General features: G+C 34.2%; 2 protein-coding genes across 21 annotated transcripts; both read right to left on the bottom strand.

Annotated features, from left to right (window-relative positions):
- Positions 1-3,857: 3,857 nt before the first annotated feature.
- On the bottom strand, positions 3,858-15,072 carry LOC113722658 (uncharacterized). 20 transcript variants are annotated; one of them, XM_072048354.1, is made up of 11 exons: positions 14,751-15,071; positions 12,934-13,090; positions 12,666-12,827; positions 11,096-11,142; positions 9,559-10,817; positions 8,996-9,070; positions 8,657-8,743; positions 8,071-8,107; positions 7,421-7,632; positions 5,896-7,329; positions 3,858-4,587 (listed from the first exon to the last, which is right to left on the bottom strand). In XM_072048354.1, the coding sequence occupies exons 2-5, from the start codon at positions 13,043-13,045 to the stop codon at positions 10,584-10,586; spliced, it is 555 nt and encodes a 184-aa protein (XP_071904455.1). In that variant the 5' UTR covers positions 13,046-13,090; positions 14,751-15,071; the 3' UTR covers positions 3,858-4,587; positions 5,896-7,329; positions 7,421-7,632; positions 8,071-8,107; positions 8,657-8,743; positions 8,996-9,070; positions 9,559-10,583. The 20 variants fall into 20 exon arrangements, with proteins under 20 accessions (XP_071904455.1, XP_071904459.1, XP_071904460.1 ...); XM_072048358.1 differs by having other exon boundaries at positions 7,421-7,527; XM_072048359.1 differs by having other exon boundaries at positions 5,896-6,058; positions 6,146-7,329; positions 7,421-8,743.
- Positions 15,073-20,246: 5,174 nt separating this feature from the next.
- Positions 20,247-21,167, bottom strand: LOC140006850 (uncharacterized). Its single transcript, XM_072049517.1, has one exon. The coding sequence runs from the start codon at positions 21,165-21,167 to the stop codon at positions 20,247-20,249; it is 921 nt and encodes a 306-aa protein (XP_071905618.1).
- Between the last annotated feature and the right edge of the window lie 425 nt (positions 21,168-21,592).

The following is a 21,592-nucleotide window of genomic DNA, read 5'->3' as shown; positions in this document are numbered from 1 at the left end:
AATATTGTACAATGACAATGTTAAAAAGATATTTATATTTTTAAGAATTAATTACATTATATATATTTTTAAGTGTAGAGTGTTTTGTGTTTTATCTCCTAATATCACTTTTTTGTCTCTCAATTTGTTTAACTATGAAGGTTATGTGATAAAGTACCAAATCTCATGCTACTTTACAATGGCAATGTGGTTTCATGTTAAACTATTATTTTGGAAAATCAAAATAAGGAGGGGGTGAGGAAGGGCTCCTCCTCCCCAAGCCACCTTCTTGTCTTCCCTTCTAAGTGGGCAAGTCCATTACTTCAGTTTAGTTGAACCAAATTCAATAAAAACAATTTAGTTGTCTTTCCAATTCACTAAAAACAATTGCATTGTATTCTACAAATTCCAGCATGTGCCTATAGTGGTTATTTGTTGTATGTTTTTTGTTTTCAACTATTTTGGATCACCAAAGTGGTTGATTTATATTTTAAAACAAAGTGAGACCTCATTCTATATGAGTTCTATCACAATTCTACCCATATAGAACTTTTATCCAATTCTTTTTTGAACTTTCATGCAAGATCAGTGCCAAATTTATATGTTGGCAAAGTTTAACAAATTGAGGGAAAAAATAATGTTAGAAGATAAAGCGCAAAACACTCCACACTTTAAAAAAAATATACTGTAATTAATCCTTAAGGATATAAATATCTTTTTAACATTATCATTGTACAATATTAGAATTGACTAACAATTTTGAAAATAAAGTAAAAAAGAAAGTATTAAGGGGTTAAAATAAGAGTAAATCTTTCTTACACTGACAGTGTATATACTATCATCGTTAGATTCATGACATGTATGCAAAAGTAGAGTTTCAAATTCAAATTTTACATAGTTATCATTCATCCAACGTTGATAGTTTATACACTATCAGTGTAGGAAAGATTAATCTTTAAAATAAACCCAAATCACTTTATCTATTTTTATTTATTTTTTTTGTTTGAAAGCAAAAATATTGCATGCTCTTTGTGCTTCATGTAACATGTTATACATTGACTCTCGTCCGATACATAAGAATGCTCTGAGAAGGAAAGACCTTTCTAACTTGTTCATTCCATTCTAGCGTTTGGGATGATTCATTTAAGTGGAAAAATCATTTGCTCTTAAAATGTTCATCCCAACTTTTTCTTGGAATCCCATCTCTCAAAAAAAAAAAATTGGGGAAAGTCCTTTCCACCTTAATTCTAGAATACCTAAATAATAAGATGTCAAATTTGTTCTTATAAATTTTTACACTGCATCATGATATCTTAGACTATTTATAAGCTCAATTAATATTTGAATATAATTTTTCATAATATTCAATTTTCTTTGTATTTAAAATAGTTATTTTCTTTTATACCAGGAAACAAATGTTTTAAGATACTTTATTCTTTGACTTTTGAACTATTGTGCAAGAATTTCTTTTGAATCTTATCAAAATTGAAAATAGGTTAAAAATAAATGATAATTATTTGACTTCATGTAATTTATATTTTACATTACTAATTATATTGCTATTAAATTCAAAATTTTAACTTAAAAACCTATATATTAAAATGAATCAAGAATTACAATTAAAGAATTTCAGTACCAATCCTCATTTATGTTCGAATTAAAAATATCAAAATTTAATGTAAACAAACAAATACTATTATAGAATGAATTAAAAATATGTAATATAACATATTACGTCCTATAAACTAATCCAAGGCAATTAAGTCAAATTTGTATTTAATATATTCCATTCTCACACTTATATATTGATTATACAAAATATTGAAAACCGAGTAAACATTCCATTCTGACTTATCTACCACATTCGGGAATAATCCGTTTGGATTGGCCATTTTTTCAAAAGACAAGTTTTTCAAATACAATGATATAGTAATACACAATAACTCAAAAAACATCTCATCCATACAATATATCAAATATTTTAAAAAATTTTTATAGTAAAAATTTTTCATATACACTTGCTATAGTAAAATTTTTCAAAAATATCCTAAAAAACGGCTAATTAAACGGAGCAAAATTTTTTTCCCACCATTCTGGATGAAAAATGTAATCTAGGCGAAAAGGCTTTCCATTACGAATATTCTCGCATACCAAGTGAGTGATACTACCCATCATTGTTCACTCGAAAATAGCAAGCGTGTGAATTAGTTGCAATACCTTCCTACGTATATAAGCATGAAGAATGGCTTTTGGTGAACTTGCAATGTGTAACCAGTCAAAACAAACGATACAAATAATTATTAGATTCGGGCTATAATTTGACAATTACGGTTGAGGATCCAGACTCTTAACTTTTAGGTTTAAGCCTCACTAACGTAAGTTTCTTCTCTCATTGGATGTGTGGTTATTGTAGTACTATTAAATTATAATTCTAACCATTTGTGATTATAATTCTATTAAATTATAATTTTACAGGACAAAAGTAATAGGAACCGGTCTTCAAGAGCTCTTGACATCAATTTATGTTGCTATGTTGTTACATTTTGAAAGATAGAGAAGGAACAGGAATACGACACCGTTTGATTTACCAGGGGAAAGAAATACCCTCAAACAATATAACAGGCACTACCAAGTGCCACATCACCAACAGCCAATCTCCAGCTGCCACATTACCAACGATCATGTTGAGTTAGAGAGGTGTTCACAATTATACTGTATGGTTAATAATTCTAACCACTAGTGATTTGTTTGTATTATGAGTTTATACCATTATAACTTTCAAAAACTTCCTTTAAAAAAAAAACTTTAATTTTTTATTACAAAAAAAATGTCGTTATATCATGTGCGTATGTGTGCATGCATGCCAGCGATGATGGGTGTGCTTTTCCCATGAGAATTATATTTATCTTACAATTGAAGGTTACAACTTACAAGTAATCTTATAAAAAGAAAATTGTAAATCTTTATAATTTGATTGATCCAAACCAATATTTCAAAATTGAAAACTTATCATTTGGATTGTTATTTTCTAAATTTTTTATAAAAAAAAAAAAGTAAATCTTATATGCACTAACAGTGTACACACTATTATCGTTGGATTCATGACATGTGTAAAAATTGAATTTCAAATTTAAATTTTACATAATTGTCATTCATCTATACACTATCAGTATAGGAAAGATTAATCCAAAAAAAAAACAAATGTACTATAACCATTCGATATTTGTGAAGTAAAAAGATAACTAAAAAATGTATAAAATTTTTGAGAGAAAATGACTTTCCAAAAGCACTTGCATACAAATCTGATTTTTACATTTCTATTCCATTAAAACGCACGTTACACGTCATATATAAGAATGAAAGATGACTAGACGCCTTGAGAATACACTCTAACGACATCATGATTTATTGTTTTAGCATTTATTTTTTTGTCTAATTTTCTCATAAAAAATGTAAAACTTCAATAATTCGTAAAAATTCCAAAAATAAAAAATAAAATCCCAACAAATATTACCTAAAAAGTAAAACCGCATCATAGAACCCCTAAAAAAAGCACAAAATTTTTACTTAAAAAAAGAAAAAAAAAAAAGAGCACCCAAAATTAAGATTTAAAAATCTAACCACAAAAAAGTCAAAATATAAATAATAAGAGAATAATAACCAAACCACAAAAAAGGAAAAAAATTATCCAAAAAAATGAAAAAGAACCCTCAGAGATCTCATCACCAAGTCCGGCGGGCAGCGATGGAAAAACTGATTACCAACAGAGACCCCATATATACAGAGAGAGAGAGAGAGAGAGAGAGAGAGAGAGAGAGAGAGAGAGAAATCAGGGGGCGAGCAGCAAAAATTGATAGATTCAGATTGAAAACTATATATATTTAAAGCATCATTATATTAATTTTTTCCAAATTCTGGAAAAAAATCATCAAGCGCTTTAGGAATCCACATGCCTATCAATTTTCCCCGCTACAAGCCCTAAACTTTCAGGCCTTCTTCAACCTTCCTTCTCCGTCAACAATTATCACCGACCATATCAGTTTTTCCAGAAAACACTGCAAACTCCCCTATTCTCTCTCGAAGTCTTAACAATGGCTTAAAACGGCAATATACATATTTAGGGCTTTGCTAATTCACCATTTGGATTTAAATTTATTTGCTCTTAGAGGTGGGCTGCTTGGAATTTTGGACATGAAGTAGCTTTTTGATGGACTAGTAGGATAGTGGGCCACTTAATAGGCTTATCTCCGTCCTCCATATTAGACTAGGCCCAAAAGTTTTCGCTAGCTATTGAGGCTCTTGGGTCGTAACCTTTATCTTGTAGTTGTTACTAGGCTAAATAGTTAGGACTCAATAGAAACCACTCCTGTTGATAAGCCCCTTTGGTTATTAGATTGGGCTTTAAATTATTTTCCATTGAAATTAGTTCAACCATAGGGACGACGAATCTCTGCATTATGATGATGTAGAAGATTCCAAACACCCAAAGAGATGGTTGTAACTTGCCTTCGGAAGGATTGCTCAAACCCAGAATCCACAATAGCACGCAGAAGCTGTGGCTTCAGTAGCAAGTCTCGGAATCCGGAGCTGTCGATACCAACGTAGCCTCTGCAGTAAGAAATTTAACAACTTAGTAAGACACAGATTTTTGCATGTACAAAACATGCAAAAGCTTATAAATGCAACGCCAGGCATGGTCTACAAATCCAACACTTGTTGCAAATGACTGCAAACATACTGTCGCCAATCTTAGATAATGATCATAATCACACAAACTTCATAATTACAACAGAAACAGCAGAACACACAGCAAACAAAATGGGTTCTACAGATTCCTACCTAACTAAAATGTGATGAGGGTCAAGCTTTATCCAGAATAAAGAACCAAAGATAAACATTCCATTTCATGGTCCAGGCAAATTAGATACTTTGCAATATGTCAAAACATATCACTCACACTTCCGCTGCTTCCTGTAAAGGCCATCTCAAAGACAAGGGCCACAAAATCTGGAACTTAATAGCACTTCATTTTGTTATCCTAGAGAAATTCGATACTTCACAAAATGTCAAAACAAGTAACTTCAACTATACTGATTGTTGAATCATCCAAAAGAAAGCAGCAACAACCAAAAGATCCATCTTTCAGTGAATTCAGTACGCTCCAACAAGTAAGCTCAATTACACAAGGGGAAAAAAAGATGAGCAGAATGAGTCAATAAAATTATCATTCTTCTGTGTCTCCCTACATTTACCCGTGAAGTAAAAACAAAGAGAGGATGATAACATTTTACTAGATCAGGACAGGTACAAAGTCAACAAAAAAAACCTAAAGATGTGAGCAACGAAAAACTACAAATCATGAAACTTATGAACAGAAGAGCTACTGCAAGATGAGCAGAATGAGTCAATAAAATTACCATTCTTCTGTGTCTCCCTACATTTACCCGTGAAGTAAAAACAAAGAGAGGATGATAACATTTTACTAGATCAGGACAGGTACAAAGTCAACAAAAAAAACCTAAAGATGTGAGCAACGAAAAACTACAAATCATGAAACTTATGAACAGAAGAGCTACTGCTCTTCTTTATTTTTTGTTGTTGGGTTTGTTTTTGTTCTTTTTTTTTTTTGTTGTGCGTGGGGTGGGGGGGGTCAGCAAGGATCTATAACTCTTGCCAAGTCAAGCCTAACGAAACCTTAAAATAACCAACGAAAACAAACACAAATCCACAAGAAAGTTTATCGACTTATGACCAAAACAAAACACCCAAACACAAGCAATGAAAAAATGGAAAACTCAAAACTGATATTGGCAAATCGAGACATCTACAGCTACAAAACCGAAATTAAATTTTATAGCGGATAAAACTACACAAATCTAGTTCTAGAAGGTTGAGATTTGAGTTAAAGGAGCTGACTTTTTAACGGACTCGCCGTTGACTTTAGCGATGACGGAGTCAGGGGCTTTTTCGCCATCTTCCTCATTGTCGAGAAGCTCCTCCTCGTCGGCATCGTTCTCCTTTGTCTCTCCCATTATTCTGCGGCTGCTCTGCAGCCACCAAAACAAACCAAAAAATAGAACTAAAAAAAAGTCAAAATATAAATAGTAAGAGGAATAACCAAACCACAAGAGAAGGGAAAAAATTATCGAAAAAAATAAAAAAGAACCTTCAGAGATGATCTCATCACCAGGTCCGGCGGGCAGCGATGGAAAAACCAATTACCAACAGAGACCCATATATATAGAGAGAGAGTGTGTGTGTGTGTGAGAGAGAGAGAGAGAGAAAGAGAGAGGGAGAAGGAGAAATCAGGGGGCGAGCAGCAAAAATTGATAGATTCAGATTGAAAACTATATATAATTAAAGCATCATGATATTAATTTTTTCCCAAATTCGGGGAAAAAATTATCAGGCGCTTTAGGAATCCACATGCCTATCAATTTTCCCCGCTACAAGCCCTAGACTTTCAAGCCTTCTTCGACCTTTCTTCTTCTTCGTCAACAATAATCTCCGAGCATATCAGTTTTTCCAGAAAACACCGCAAACCCTTCTATTCTCTCTCAGTCTTAGGCTTAGTTTGGGAGTTTATGATAGACTAGGAGAAATAAACCGCGCGACGCCCGTCGGAATGAATAAAATACATACCGAATTTGCTCTATTCACGAGTTTTTCAAAAACTATTTTTTAAATACTATTAAAATTTTTAAAAAATACTTTCAAAAGTAGTCTAAATTTTTTTTAATGTTTAAAAAAATTTCAAAATATATTCTAAAAACTCTTCTACTTTTAAATATTTTAAAATATTTTTTAAAATATATTATAAAAATTCTGTTACTGTAAAATTTTTTAAAAACACCTCCAAAAACAGCTAATTTAAACGGATGTTTAACACTAGTGGATAATAACCTTTATAGTTTGTCAAAAATAAATATTCTTCAATAACGAAATGAAATATTATATATACATATATATATTGGTGTCTTTTTCAAAAGAAATATATATTGTCATAACACAACACCAATATGATTGCCCTCGTAAAAGAAAACAGAAAGCCCTATAATCTGCCTATTAGCATTTTAGTCAACCTCTATCCTTGGCGCATCAACTATACAAGTCAAGAACCCAAGAAATATGATGTCCATTTGGAGGCATCTTGACAGTGGAGTTTGGCCAGCAAATGTTTGATTGTAAGGCCCTGAGCTACGATTAAGTGGACTACCATTATCATCTGATGAATCACTGGATGCACCCTGGGAGGGAGGACTGCCTCCTATAACTGGATTACCAAAACTCAACATGCTTGGGGCTGCTGCAGCAGTTGATCCTTTTGGCTCTTTCCCATTTGCAATGAAGCTACCAACAACCACATGCCAGAGACAAACAGATAGTATAGCCAGAACTACGCAGACACGTATCACTAACAGAAAGAAGAATAAAACAGTACCTGTGCAGGTGTAACAGCCATAAGCATTCCTGCAACTCCGCCACCCAAGACTCTGCCATCTGACCCTGTCAAGGGCACACTCAAGCCTCCAGAATATACCTGTAGAACTGAAATTAATCAAGTATCAGATCTACAAAGAGATGGAGGACTTGACAGCTTTGAGTTTGGATTACATAATCTGCTACAGAAGAGGCCGAACGCACCTTTAGAACCTAAAAGTAAAAAATAAAAGAAAATGAGTTTGCATATAGATCTTGAAGCAGAATCAAGTTGAATGAAGCAAAAGACAATTGCAGCCTAAATTACAAAATCATTTTTTGGGTTCAGCCAGTGACCAATCCCTTTGAAAATTATAGGTGCCTATTGCACATGTTAATACTTGAACAAGCTAACTGTGAGAAGTTAAGTTCCCAATGATCAAATGCATAAAGTCCAATGTGAAGGTAATGAAATCTAATGTAGAAAGAAACGTATTAAGCCACAATAGCCACAACATCATCGAATATGCAGATGTTAGAACTCAAACACCACTTGAGAAGCGGACTCATAAGTGACGTCAATCTTTTCTTTCCCCAAAATAAACTTCAGATTGAAAAAGTACATCAGAGGAAATCAGTGTATGATCTCTCTTAGTTTCTGAGACAGCACACCTTGTTTGATCAACAATCACAGCAGAAGCATGAAGACCTGAGGTAGGGGATGACCAAAGCAAATACCTCACATCAGCTTCTATCCCAGCCCAAAAAAACTAAAGCTAAGAATCAAATGTAACCCTCATTAATTGTCCAGCTGCAAGGGGAATATGCTACATGCAAGAAAATATAGTCTTAACAAGCCACCAATAACATTCTCTCCTCAGCAGTTTGGTACCACCATTCCATCATCTGACATTCACATCAATAACGAAAAGTCATGGATTTTATTCGTTATCTTGTGTGGCTGTCTATGTTTCTTTGAGAGAGAGAGAGAGAGAGAGAGTACAGGACAATAATGGGAAAAAAACAACTAATTAGGTGCATGATTCAACATGATCAAGTCTGAAACAAACAGAGTTTTTAATATAATGAAAAACAGTCCCCAAATGAAGGGGACTTTAAAATAAATAAAGAAGAAGATGAAACCAACAGAAAAAATCAAATGAACCAATGATGATAAGACAATGACATGAAGATAAAGAAAGAATCAAAAAAATTTGCTAATGCAGGATTTGACATAATCTCGGTAAAGTGCACTTACTTTAAAGAAACATACTGCATCAACTAAACAAATTTGTGCATAGTCAAGAACTGCATACATACTGCTTAGAAGTGCACCTTGAAGTGCCTGAATGCAAAGAGCCAAGTTATTATACATAGAACCTTCAAAATAGTCACTGAATTTATAGTTTCAAAAAGATGACAACCACTAGAATCTTAGAGCCAAATTTGTTGAGGTTCAGAAATATGATAGATAGCATGATAGGCATTTAGATGCACAATGCTTGAATAACCATGGTAATTGCTCCATGTAATCTCGGACTACTAACAATAGCCGAAGTATCAGCATAAAACCATTAAGAAATATGGAATCACATACCTTCAGCCAAGGGGGGCCACGGAGTCTCTCACGTTTGTGGCTCCTGATTTTAGAAATTCTTGAAGATGTATCCATCTACCTTGACAAAAGAAGTGCCCATGCTCAAAGAAATGGACGGAAATAAGTAGAAACATAACTGAAACCAATCCATCATAAAATGCACTGCTAGGTCCTAAAGAAAGGTTTAAAGATGGCTCAACTCATTCAACTAACAACTACAAGTATGTCTAAGAGTGATTTGATTGAATAAATTAACACTTTCTCCGTTTTAAATACAAATTTTCTTATTTGATATTTTCCTCAAACTACCAGCTCTGTGGAGAGAAATATAGGACTTATATGAAAATGCACCTTGTCAAGTGTCAGTTTGACAGTTAAAATACACATAGAAACAAAAAGTTTGTAGTAAGAAACATTAATGGCTTGAAAATATGCATGAATTTCCATGCAAGATCCTATATAAGTATGAATTACCAAGTTGTAAACTGATATAGATAGCAAAGATAGTCCAGAGACAAGAAGGATGACAGTAGATCTAATAGATCAGTCCACATGACACATACCTAGAATAAGTACCAGCTCCTGCCCTGTAGCTCGACAAACTTGAATCCCAAGAACGTGTAATCCTAAAGAGTAGAACCCAGTAGCATCTATTAGATACAAAAGCTGATAAGCAAAAGACAATCCTGCAAAGACAAAACAGGTCAATAAACTAAATTCATATCATTGTCACAGCTTATGGAAGACAGCCAAAGAATAACTACAACTCCATCCAAAAGAAAAAAGTTCACGCTCCTTTCCAAGCACGCCTTTTGGTGCCGTTTTCAGTAGAAAATTATTAAATCCTTGACGTGTACTCTTGTGGTAGATGCTTCTTCAACAGAACTATTCCAATTTTGTTCCATTTTAATACTAAGATGAGGTGCGATAACTTAGCAGCATATATAAAAAACTTTTATTATAGATATTTTTTAAAATATTTGATATATTGCATAAATAAGATATTTTTTAAATTATTTTTATTTATATATTACTGTAATATTGTATTTGAAAAACTTATTTTTAAAAAATAGACCAATCCAAAGGAGAAACATGCTGCCTAAAGGCTTCTATATTATTGTTCAGAAACTGATTATGAAGTGAATACTTGTACATTTATGGGCTCTACTGGGCAAAAATGACTTCGGTAGTTCAGTATGATCACTTAACATCACCAACGTTGGTAAGATGCTTGAGTTGCAGCAATTACACAGTGTGATATAATGGGGCTCCAAGCGGAGCAACTCTCAACCCCTTCCAAAATGAATACAAATTGAAACTAGTTAAAGATACATGCTACATCTTACGGATCGTTTATTTTCCATATTACAACACTACTACGACAGTTCTCACATTTGCTATTGCTAACCAGATGCAGACTAAAAGCTCCCCCTGCTAATTCTAGAAATGAAAAAAAGGATGGATTTGGATATAAACTAGCGACGTCTCTGTCTCTGGAGACTGTTCCCGGAGAGAGAGATGTTTTCCTCAGGTTTTCACTGGAACAGTAGAGAAATTAGAAAAAGTAATCCTACAATGTAATATTTCTCTACTTCTTAATATTCCACTTATGGGATGTCCGAGGACCAGTTGCAATGCCTTCATAGTAACGAGGCTCTAGCTCAGAGTCGTTCCATCGTACCACAAACTCCGAAAATAGATCTCGGGCGGACTCTGATGAAAGATCAGAGAAAAACAAATGTTTTTCTTCCTTCAGCCAGGCAGCAAATTCGTTATTCTTGGAAAAGTAATCATCGCTGGAGAGTTCTTGATGCTTACATTTCTGAGGCAAGGTAAAAGATGAAAACAAAATGGGGGAAGATGAGTAATCTCTAATGAGTATAAAAACTGTAAATATCAGGAGTAAAAGCAGTCCAACTTTGAAAAGAATGCGATGACGAAACACAACGCATTGTACGTAACTCTAGGTATCTCACCAGTATATAACCGTAAAAATTACAAGCTGAATCGCTGTTATTGAAATGGACCAACTGATGGAATTCCACATGGCCAAATGTCAAACAATGAATCATTGTTCAAAATGTAGATTCAAGAACTCACCGCATGCTTGTGTCTTGTATCTGCATGCTTATCACCAGACTTCTTCTCTGAAACAAATAACAGTCTCTCATGGATAAAATATTTCTTAGGGCCTCAAATAAATAGAGTAAAATTATCAAACTTATGGCGAGACACAGGAAATAAAGTCTGATTTGAAGAATTTATTCATCTATCACGCTATCAGGAACCATTATTTGCATGCACCCTCAGTCTCCAATAATGGAGAGTTTTATTCGCTAAAACCAGGTTGGCAATAATAATTATCTTGAATAAAACCCATAAGATCACCTAAAGCTTTTGCTGTGGAAGAAGTTTCAACCAACTGATGTTTCTCTTAATGCTAACAAAATAAGCTAGAAAGGAAAAAGGAAACCAGTAATAGCAAATAGTAGTTTGATTGATAATTACAGACATGTAAAATTCCAGTTGAAAGACCCTGTAAAATGGCAACCAATTTAGGGCGTTTGCTTTTTACCTCTCAATTATATCAGCTAGTTTAATAAAGCAGAAACAAATTTTTCCCAAAGAAGGGCGAAAGCTTTGAACTGGAAATGCTCATGAAGTAAAGAGCAAAATCAAGGTCAGAATGTTGTTTTAAGTTGTCTACCAATCCGAACCAACCACCCCCTCCCTCCTTTCCTCCCCTTACCCTGGCTCCAACCCTGCTCAAGAAGAGGAGAAAAGGAAGCAAGTCTGATTACCGACTGTAATGGATAAAGCATGGGCAATGGGTGGGGAAGTAATTTGCATATTCCGGAGTACTGAGGATTTCATGGTTCTATTTATTGGAAGGTCCCATTGGCATGCATCCAGTAGGAATTGAACCTATGAATTTGCTTCTTGTATAGGTTTGCTATTCCTAGAATAAAGCAGAAACAAATTTTCCCAAAGAAGGGCGAAAGCTTTGAACTGGAAATGCGCATTAAGCAAATAGCGCAATCAAGGTCAGAATATTGTTTTAAGTTGTCTACCATTCCCAACCACCCACTCCCTCCCTTCTTTCCTCCCCTTACCCTGGCTCCAACCCTGCTCGAGAAGAAAAGAAAAAGTAGTCTAATTACTGACAGTAACGGATAAAGCATAGCCAATGGGTGGGGAAGCAATATGCATATTCCGGAGTACATACTGAGGATTTCATGGTTCTATTTATTCAAATATAAACAATAAGGATGGCAGAGGCAAGTAGGTGTATGTCAGGATATGCCATATACTATACGGTAATTAGCAACCAGTTGAAAAGACCCTTGAAAAACCTGCATAACTAGATTTGACTTAAAGAAAAAAAAAAAAGTACTAAGGTAGAATAAAAACCATTAGCATCAATTCTAGTATCGAAGACAGCAAAAGGTAATTTAAGTAACCAGGCCAAATAAACACAAAACAAACACCGAAAGGACCAAACTTTGTGGCTAAGAATTCAGCAGCAGTTACCAAGTTGAGATTTGACTAAAGTGCTTTTGGAACCCTCAATTAACAATAACTACTGATGATGTTAAATTGCAGAAAGGGGATAGAGAAGGGATAAAGGGCCAAAGTAAAAAAAGGCATGAGCAGTAGAGAAAGGAGTTACCTTTAGCATGAGAAGAATGGCGGGGCTTTGAGGATTTAGGATGATGAGACTTGTGGTGGCGCTTGGACTTTTTAGACTTGTCTTTCTTTTCCCTCCTCCTCATCTTGGATGCTTCTTCTTCACCTCCTGAACTTGCGTGCTTTTTGCGCTTTTTCAATTCATCTGTTCAAATTGCACATAATAATTAACAAGGAAATCTTAGTTTTATTTTTTTCCAGTGTATGTGTTTGTGTGGAGGAAGAAGCAGCGAAGAAGATAGCAAGTAGACCTCCTTGTCGATGGTGTGCATCCGGGGATGAAGACCAACTTGTTCTTTTGCGTTTATCTTTCCTCTTTGCAACAATCTCCTCCTCCTCCTTGCTCTTTCTGTCCCTAGCCATGATGATCTACGATGCCCGTCGGACTAGCTCAATTCCTCCTTAAAACTTGACATAAATAAGATTTTAGGCACTTCTCCTAAACGACGACATTTCATTTGAGCCAAGAAAGAGACGCGTACACACAAAAGAAAAATGGCAAAATAGAATATTTCCTCAAATTTTTGGGGAAAAAAAGAAACAAAAAACTAAATAGAATATTGCTCTTGCATGATTGCCATTTGTCGTGCCCTTTTTTTTTTCAAAATAAAAAGATAAAAATTTAGGAATTTTTTTAAAATGATTTTTGGGTATTTCAAAATTAAAATAAGGAAAATAAAAAGAGGGCCTGAAATGAAACTAGGTAGAGGCGACGGATTTAGACACATTAAAGTTTAGGAAAAAAAGGTATTTTAAAAAATTTGAAGTTGCACTTGATATTCAATTTAGGTTGTTCCGAGTCACCTATAAAAATGTAAAATTTTGGTTTTTAAAGAATTACAAATTAAAACCCTTTAACTAGACAACTCCAAGTCTTTTGAAATCAGAGAAATGAATTTGTGAGCTACATTTGTGAGGAGGGAAGGTCAAGGTTTTACCCTCGTGCACTCCCTACACTCAACAAAACTGATTGCGAGTTTAATTTTTATTCTTCTAATTTTAAGACCAAAATGAGTTATATCTATTGCTAAACACATGACATGCTATTAATAAGTATAAAAATATCTAAACACATAGAAGCATGCATAACACATAAGAGTGAAACAAAATGATTAGTTTGAAGACTTCCATTGGCAAATCCGTGGAACAACATACTCGCGGCCCACTCGATCACATTCCACAACAATAAAAAGTAAATAAAAGAAAAATAAAAGAAAATAAATAAAATAAAGGGAAAAGAAAATTGCAAGAATTAAATGCACCTAAGCCCCGTAATGGGTTACATCAGTTCTAAAATGGAAAATGGAGATTAACTTCAACTCAATTGACAATTGGAAAGCTAATCAATATAAAAGCTAACTAAACAACTACTAAGGACTTAATTGAAAACATAAAAAGTAAACTATGGGGTCAAATTAGAAAGTACTAGAATTTGGGGAATTAATTACAACAAAAGGGAAAGCCAAGGGACTAATGATGCAATTCTGAAGAAATAATCATCTTCTCCAAACGGTCAGAGGATGCTGCATTCTTGCTTCTTCAATGGAAATTTAACCATAAACTAGAAATCATCATCTCCGGCGAGCATTAGACTTGCCGGAGCCTTGCCCTCTCTCTCCCACACATGCGAAACCCTCACAAAATGCAGAAAAAACAGCAAAAGTACAATAAAAATGAAATAAAATAAAACAGAATAATCAACTCCAAAATCTCTTGACCTCTTTCACCCTCGAACTCACGGGCTCCGGCCAGCTTTAGACTGGCCGGAATTCCTCCCCTCACGCGCATAGACTACAAGAGATTCACCTATTTTGAATCAAATTTTCATTTGGGCCTTTTATCAAACAGATTGTAGACAGATTTTGCAAGAAATTCAGAAGTAGTTAGAGAAAATTTTGCAGAAAGCTAAACTAAGTCAAACACAATCACAGAGCATTAAAATTTCAACAAATACCACATAGAAATTTAAAGGCAAGAAGACACGTAACATTTCATTATCAGAAAATAACAGAGTAACAGCAACAAAAGGGTTGAGGAATTTTTATAGTGATTTCCGATGAAGACTCACGGTGGTGGTGGCTGATTCCCGCGAGTGGCGGCACTTCCGGCTGCTCCTTTGTTCCTTGCCAGGCCCCCTTTTCTCGTTCCTTTTCGGTTTTTTTTTTTTTAACTCCTGGTTTTCCCTTTAATTTTTGATAAGATATAGACTTCTAGAAATGAAGCTAGAGATTGAAAGTTGTTCGGAGACGATGAATTTTGGTAATGAAAGAACAGTCCCCCAACCTCGGAGTTTCTAGTCTCCGGTTCCTCCTTTCTCTTGTTCTTTCTTTTTTAGATGATGAGATCAGATGATGGAAATTACCTTTTCGGGTCGGTGGAGTGTCAGTGCCGGTGCATGAGTGTATCTGGCTATTTTATAACTCAATTCAATATTTAAATTTAATGAAATCGATCTTAATATATTCAAATCGTTTGATAATAAAAAATTAAATATTTAAATTAATTAATTGATATTAAATTTTTTAGATAAAACTCATACTAAAATTAAATGATAAATTATTTACTTATTACTGAATACGATATTCATTAAGATGTATTAGATTTAATATTTAACAATTCAATAATTTAATAGATTCAAATTTCAAAATTCAGTTTTAAGATTTCAATTTTATCAAATTTCAAACGCACCTTGAGCTAGGTGTAATGAATAGGTGCGAGGAAACTTCTTGTAACCTCTAGGCCTCGTTTGACATGAGAGTTTTTTAGATGTTTGTCTAAAATTTTACTATATTTTACTATAGAAGTTTTTTTAAAAATTTTTAAAGTGTGTTTTTTCTTTTAATATTTTGAAATGTATAGTTTAAAAACTTTGAGAAGTTTTTTGAGGTTACTGTAACTAAAGTTTTTAAAAAACTTGTAACAAACAAACTTGACAAAAAACTTGGCTGCCAAACAAGGCCTTGGAGCCCAAGACATTTGAAAAAATAAAGTGAAAATACCAATTCTATTAATAAATATACTAATTTACCCTCCATCTTTGTGTTCAAGAAGAATTTTGGAGAAGATATGCAGACACCATCAGGGATTAACAGATTCTTTACAAAAACTTCTTTTCACTAGGGCTCTAACATTGATGGAGATTTACTTTTATGAAAATATTATAGTTTAATAAATTCTTACAATTAATATAACTTTCCAGAGATGCACAAATATTCTTACAAGGATACAATTCGCATTAAGGACAAGAAAATTTGATCCTTTAAAAGCGCTCAGAGTATATGTATATGTATTGCTGAAATACTGGAACAAGTTTTAATTTTTGTCTCCTTGACTGACTAGTTTTTGAATACAATAAATATAGTCAAAGTTCTTGCTCAAATTTTATGGGAGTATTGCTCTAAATGATAAAAGGCCATAACAATGAGGAAAAGAAAAAGTTTCTTTCTTGGACGGGATTTCCTTTGTCTTGCTTATAATAAGAGCTTAATTAATTTTACTTTAAAAAGGAAAGAAAGAAAAAAGAATACTTATGCATAAACATCAAAAGCTTCCTACTTTTGCAAGAGAAAAGATCTATTATTGATGTGCATTGGATATGTATTTGGACGTTTATCTAAGAAATTTTGTAATAATTAGCTCGCAATAGATTTTAGTGTTATACACTACATCTTGATTTTTGTTGCAACTATTTTGTTTCGTTAATTATGTTTAAACTTCATGTACTTACCAATTAATGTGAATGTAAAAATTTTGGTAAATTAACAAAAGGATTAAAAACAAAAAAAAACCCATGTGGTATATCTAATACATAGAAAAGTCTCCCGTGGTTTCAAAACATACAAAACAACACCTCATGTTTTGAACTAAATTGTAAACTAACAGAATTCGTTAAACTAACAGAATTCCAGTAAACTTAACGGAATCCGGTAAGTTTAACAGTCGAGACCGTCATTTTCGTTAAATTTAACGAATTCTGTTAGTTTACAATTTAATTTAAAATATAAGGTGTTATTTTTGTAAGGCCTGGTGCAACCCAATGAGTACAAACAATTTCACAATGATGCACAAAGATATATCAAATTTAAGCACAATAAAGAAAACTTAATTAAAGAGAAAAGATAAGAAATGCAAACCAAATATCAATCCAATAGCTTCTTCAATAGATGGCGATGCTAACCAAGATGTACAAGTGAAGGCTCACTCCTTCCTCACCCCAAACACACTTTGGTTGAGCCAAGGAGTTTTACAACTATTCTAGTTAACCCTCAACAACCTACACTTAAAGATCACTCACCCAATTAAGAACTATTTTAAACAAATGAGGCAACCTTCACCAAGGTTTTACCACTTCAAGTGATAGGTTCACCTTCACCAAGGTTTTACTCCACCTAGAGAGTAACCTTCACTTGAGCAACCTCACAACCCAACTTTCCAACCCCTTATACAACCAACAAAGAATCTTTCTACTCAAAAATCTCACTTGTAAGCTTGTATTTTGTGTTGGAAAAAGTCTCTTGTCTTCTTGTGCTTTGGTGTGTTTATAGAAGGTGAGAAATGGCTCCAAAAGGATCTCCAACGGTCAAATATTAAATGCTGTCAAAACTAGCCGTTGGCCTGTCGGACGTCCGAACCCTGCGTCCAAACCACCTGTCGGACGTCCGAACCCTGCGTCCGAACGTCGTCAGAGAGTCATCAAATCTTTGCGAAATTTCTCGGACGTCCGATGCGATCGATGTGCGTCCGAGGCGTGCGTCCGATCCTTCCGGACGTCCGATGCTTCCTCACGAGCGTCCGACAGAGTTTCCTTCTTGATGTTCTTCATCCTTTCGGACGTCCGATAGCTTCCTTTCGGACGTCCCACATGAGTGCCCTGTTTTTGCTTCTTCTTTTGTGCCACAAGAATCTGTTCTAACAAATTGCTCACATAAAAACATTAGCCCAAATCTACATTTTGTAATCATCAAAACCAAGGTCAACAATTTTATATATTTTGAAACTACGAGAGGTTTTTCTGTGTATTAGGTATATTACAGGGGTTTTTTTGTTTTTAACCATTAACAAAACAATCAAATGACATGGAATCCAAAGTAGTACTGCTCATACATAAACTATAGTAATAATAGTACTTTACTAAATGTTTTTGTAGCATAAATAGTAAAAGGTATCCACTAGTGCCTAACATTATGTCCTAATAAGGCCAAAATTACTAGTTCCTAAGAATAACAGATCAATCATAACTTCACCATGCAAACTAATTTTGCCTGAGGAATCAACTTTGTCTATATTTTCAAGATTATTATCTTTAACTTCATTCTAGCAGTTCTTAGTAGGGTCCTTAATTATTTGGGTCTTTCAAACATTTTCAACAAATATTCACAGTCACTAATGATCCAAAATAGATGATGAATCATATATATTCATGAGATGTCGACAAATATCATAAGCCTATTTCTTTGTACAACCCTCATTATATGGTATCTTTCATCCTACAAAGAAGAAAAGTATACTCCTTGTGCACAGTTTTGTTATATTGTCCCACAACTATGATTTTTTTCTCCAACTCAAAAATTCTATTTTTGAAAAGTTTTACTTTAATGCTAAGGTTTTAAACTTCTTAAGTAGTTTGTCCTTTTCTTTAGAGACATGAATGGCAAATTAATTTAAAAAAGAATTCCCATGATGCAACCAGTAAATCTAAACATACTAATAAATAGTTGCATTTTTGTCTAGGGTGATAATAAAATCCTAATAACTATTATCCAATTTGTTCCTTTCTTGTCAATAAGCTTCAATATTCTTCTATTCCAAAATTCTTTTATAAGATATGTAGCAAACTAGCGAGATCTTGTTTCCAAAGTCTTTTCCAAAAAAATATTACCATATTATTTAATATAATAAATTTTCACAATCATCATGACCAACATGTATATTTTGACAAAAAATTGTTCACAAACAAAAACTATTAGAACAAAATTTCTAATATAGATTAATTAACAAATAATTTTTCCAAGCGTATGCCAACCAAGTAGAATTTAAGCATATTACTAACCTTATCCATTAGAGAAGAGCATGTTAAAGAGACTTGATCAATCTCAAAATCTTTAGATGGACTCTTTTAAAAAAATATTGATATAGTGTTGTTTTTAATATATACTTGGTACTTTTTTAATGATGCAGTAGAGTTGCCTAAATAGCATTTAAAGTTATTTTGTTACCACAGAGTTACGTACATTCAAGCTTGTACCATAATAAGTGAATTACTTTTCAATATTTATTAAATTTGTACCATGTGATTCATATGCTTGTACTTGTGCCTATCCTTTTTTGAGTGTACATGCGCATTAGTTATAATTTTCTAACAACTTGGCAAATCACTTTAAACTAAACCTAACATTTTCTTAGATGACTGATTGACATTCTTTTTTGAATATAACTTTAGGTTTTTAGATCTTGACATTTGAACTTCAAGTCAATTGCCAAAAAAAAAAAAAAAAAGCTTGAAGTAAATTACAACATCCTTAGAACCATTAATCTTTCAACCATTTTGAATTTCAATTTGACAAGATAATCCATTGTCAAAATCCTACTTGCTAGAAAAGTAGGAATTTTCTCTGACGTTCTTATTATTGTTGTAAAATGTATAGATACAATTATACACATTTGCAAACACACTATACATGCAGCACATTTTTCTCTCAGGCAAGTATGCATGGTAAACATCTTAATTGTCGAGATAACCCATATGTATTTCTCCTTGAACCCATGTCAGTATAAAACTAGCTTTTATTAAATTATTTCAATCTTCTCACATACATATGAAAAAAATCAGTATTTCTATATCAGTTGTTCAAACTCATTATATCAGTATGTATGTATATATGTATACTATCTCATACCATCTTAAATTAATTAAATTAAAAATGGGTCTGTCTATCAGGTAGCCATTGAACACTCATTAAGATGTACTTCAAGTGTTAGATTTTTGAAAAGATAAGATTAATTAAAGAAAATATATAAATACAAAGAAGATTAGTAATTTTTAATGTATGTATATACATGATAAATTGAGTAAAATTTAGGTATGTTAACGAGTGCACATTTGACACTCGTTAGAAAAAAACCCATAAAAGATTAGATAAGAATACATATCTATTTGTTTTGTATGAATTATTTCAACCTGATTGTTTTACAATATAGACCACCATTTGGTGCACACTTGAAAATACAAAAAATATATATATGGAATGATAATTAGACATAAAAAGACAACAAAAAATATACTCGCTTTAAATAATGAAGAAAACAAGGAAAACGAATAACCAGTCGAGTGAGTTCTTTATTATTAGGTTCCAAAAATTTCATCAACTTTGACTAATTTGTATCTTGATATTCTAGTAAATCAATGTTACACAAAAGTATAAAATAAATCTTTGTATGTGTCTTTATTCATTAATTCATAATCATGATTTATCAAATATTAATAGCAAACCCCACAACATATTACTTTTGTTCCGTTAAGTTTTTCTTCCTCTCTATGTTACTCTTTTTTTTTTTTTCTTTTTTTTTACTGATCGTACTCCGCCTCCTTCTGTTTTAACTCCTGCTCCGCCTCTGTCACCTTAGAAGAGACATTGCCAAACACCACACGGTTCCATTGCTTCAACGCATCTCGCACTGCTTTGAGCTTGTTGTAGAATCGAACCATCCCCATGCCAGAGACCTCTGTACTCCACGCGTCCGACACAATCTCCCGGAACTGGGGGTGTCCACGCCAAACATTTAGAAACCGAAAGCAAGACGAAGCCGTCCTATAGCCTGCACACCGAATCAACAACGGGCTGTGATCCGATCTCCCTCTAGCCATATGGGAAACTCTAGAAAGCGGGTAGGCGTCGGACCAACGCCTATTCCCCAATGCCCGATCCAAGCGCTGCCAGACTGACCCATTAGTCCATGTGAATCGAGATCCATCAAAATCAATTGTAGATAGCCCACATTTGAACATGGAAGCATTAAATTCCTCTATATTCCGTACATTAGCCGGAGCACCCCCTTCACGCTCCGCTGCTGAAGCAACGACATTAAAATCGCCTGCTGCTACCCATGGTTGATTGTGGGAGATCGAGGCAGCCACACTTTCCATTGCCTCCCAGAGAGGCCGGCGCCCAACCCTCGTACACTTGGCATAAATCGCAGACACCCAAAAGGATGCCCCAGAGCCAAAAGAAACGTGAGCATGAAGCATTTGCTCAGCGTACTCGACACAACTAAGTCGTAAGAGGCCCGACCAAAAAACCCATATTTTACCACCAATATAAAGAGCTGAAAAATCAAAGTTTAAATACCTCCGAACCACCTCCAACTGGCATTCCGCAGACATTGGCTCTAATAGGATTAGTAACTTAACCTTGTTGTCGAAGCACAATTTCTTCAGATAGCGCAAAGAGTCCCTTCGCGAGGCCCCTCTGATATTCCACACTAGCATATTAATCGGATCTAACATGAGACCGCAATGAATAAGAAGCTTGCGCCAAGGGTACATTCATGCTATTACCCCTCTTTCTTGGTCTTCCTCGTTGCCGTTTCAGAACAGTGGCGGTATCATCCTCCTCCAAGTCATTGCCTAAATCCCCTTCAAGAAGAGTTGAAGAGTCTAAAGCAGTTCCAACACCCTGGCCCCGTTTCGCCTTATCATTGAAAGCCCGTTGAAACGCCTTCAAATCTTCTATCGACACTGAGACATCTCTCACACTATCCACTGATCGCCCTCGCGGATGGTAGTCCCGTTTCCCACCTCCCGACGCTGACCGTACAGGGTTCCTGTCTCTCTGCTCCTCATCTGCAGATTCACCTTCCAACTCTCCCAGAGCAGCGAAAGTATTTGTCACACGTATGCTCCCCTCCTCTTCG

Source organism: Coffea arabica, chromosome 5e (assembly GCF_036785885.1).
Source record: "Coffea arabica cultivar ET-39 chromosome 5e, Coffea Arabica ET-39 HiFi, whole genome shotgun sequence".
In the NCBI taxonomy this organism is placed as follows: domain Eukaryota; kingdom Viridiplantae; phylum Streptophyta; class Magnoliopsida; order Gentianales; family Rubiaceae; genus Coffea; species Coffea arabica.
Note: the sequence above shows the minus strand (reverse complement) of the source record. Positions and strands in the feature narration are given on the sequence as shown.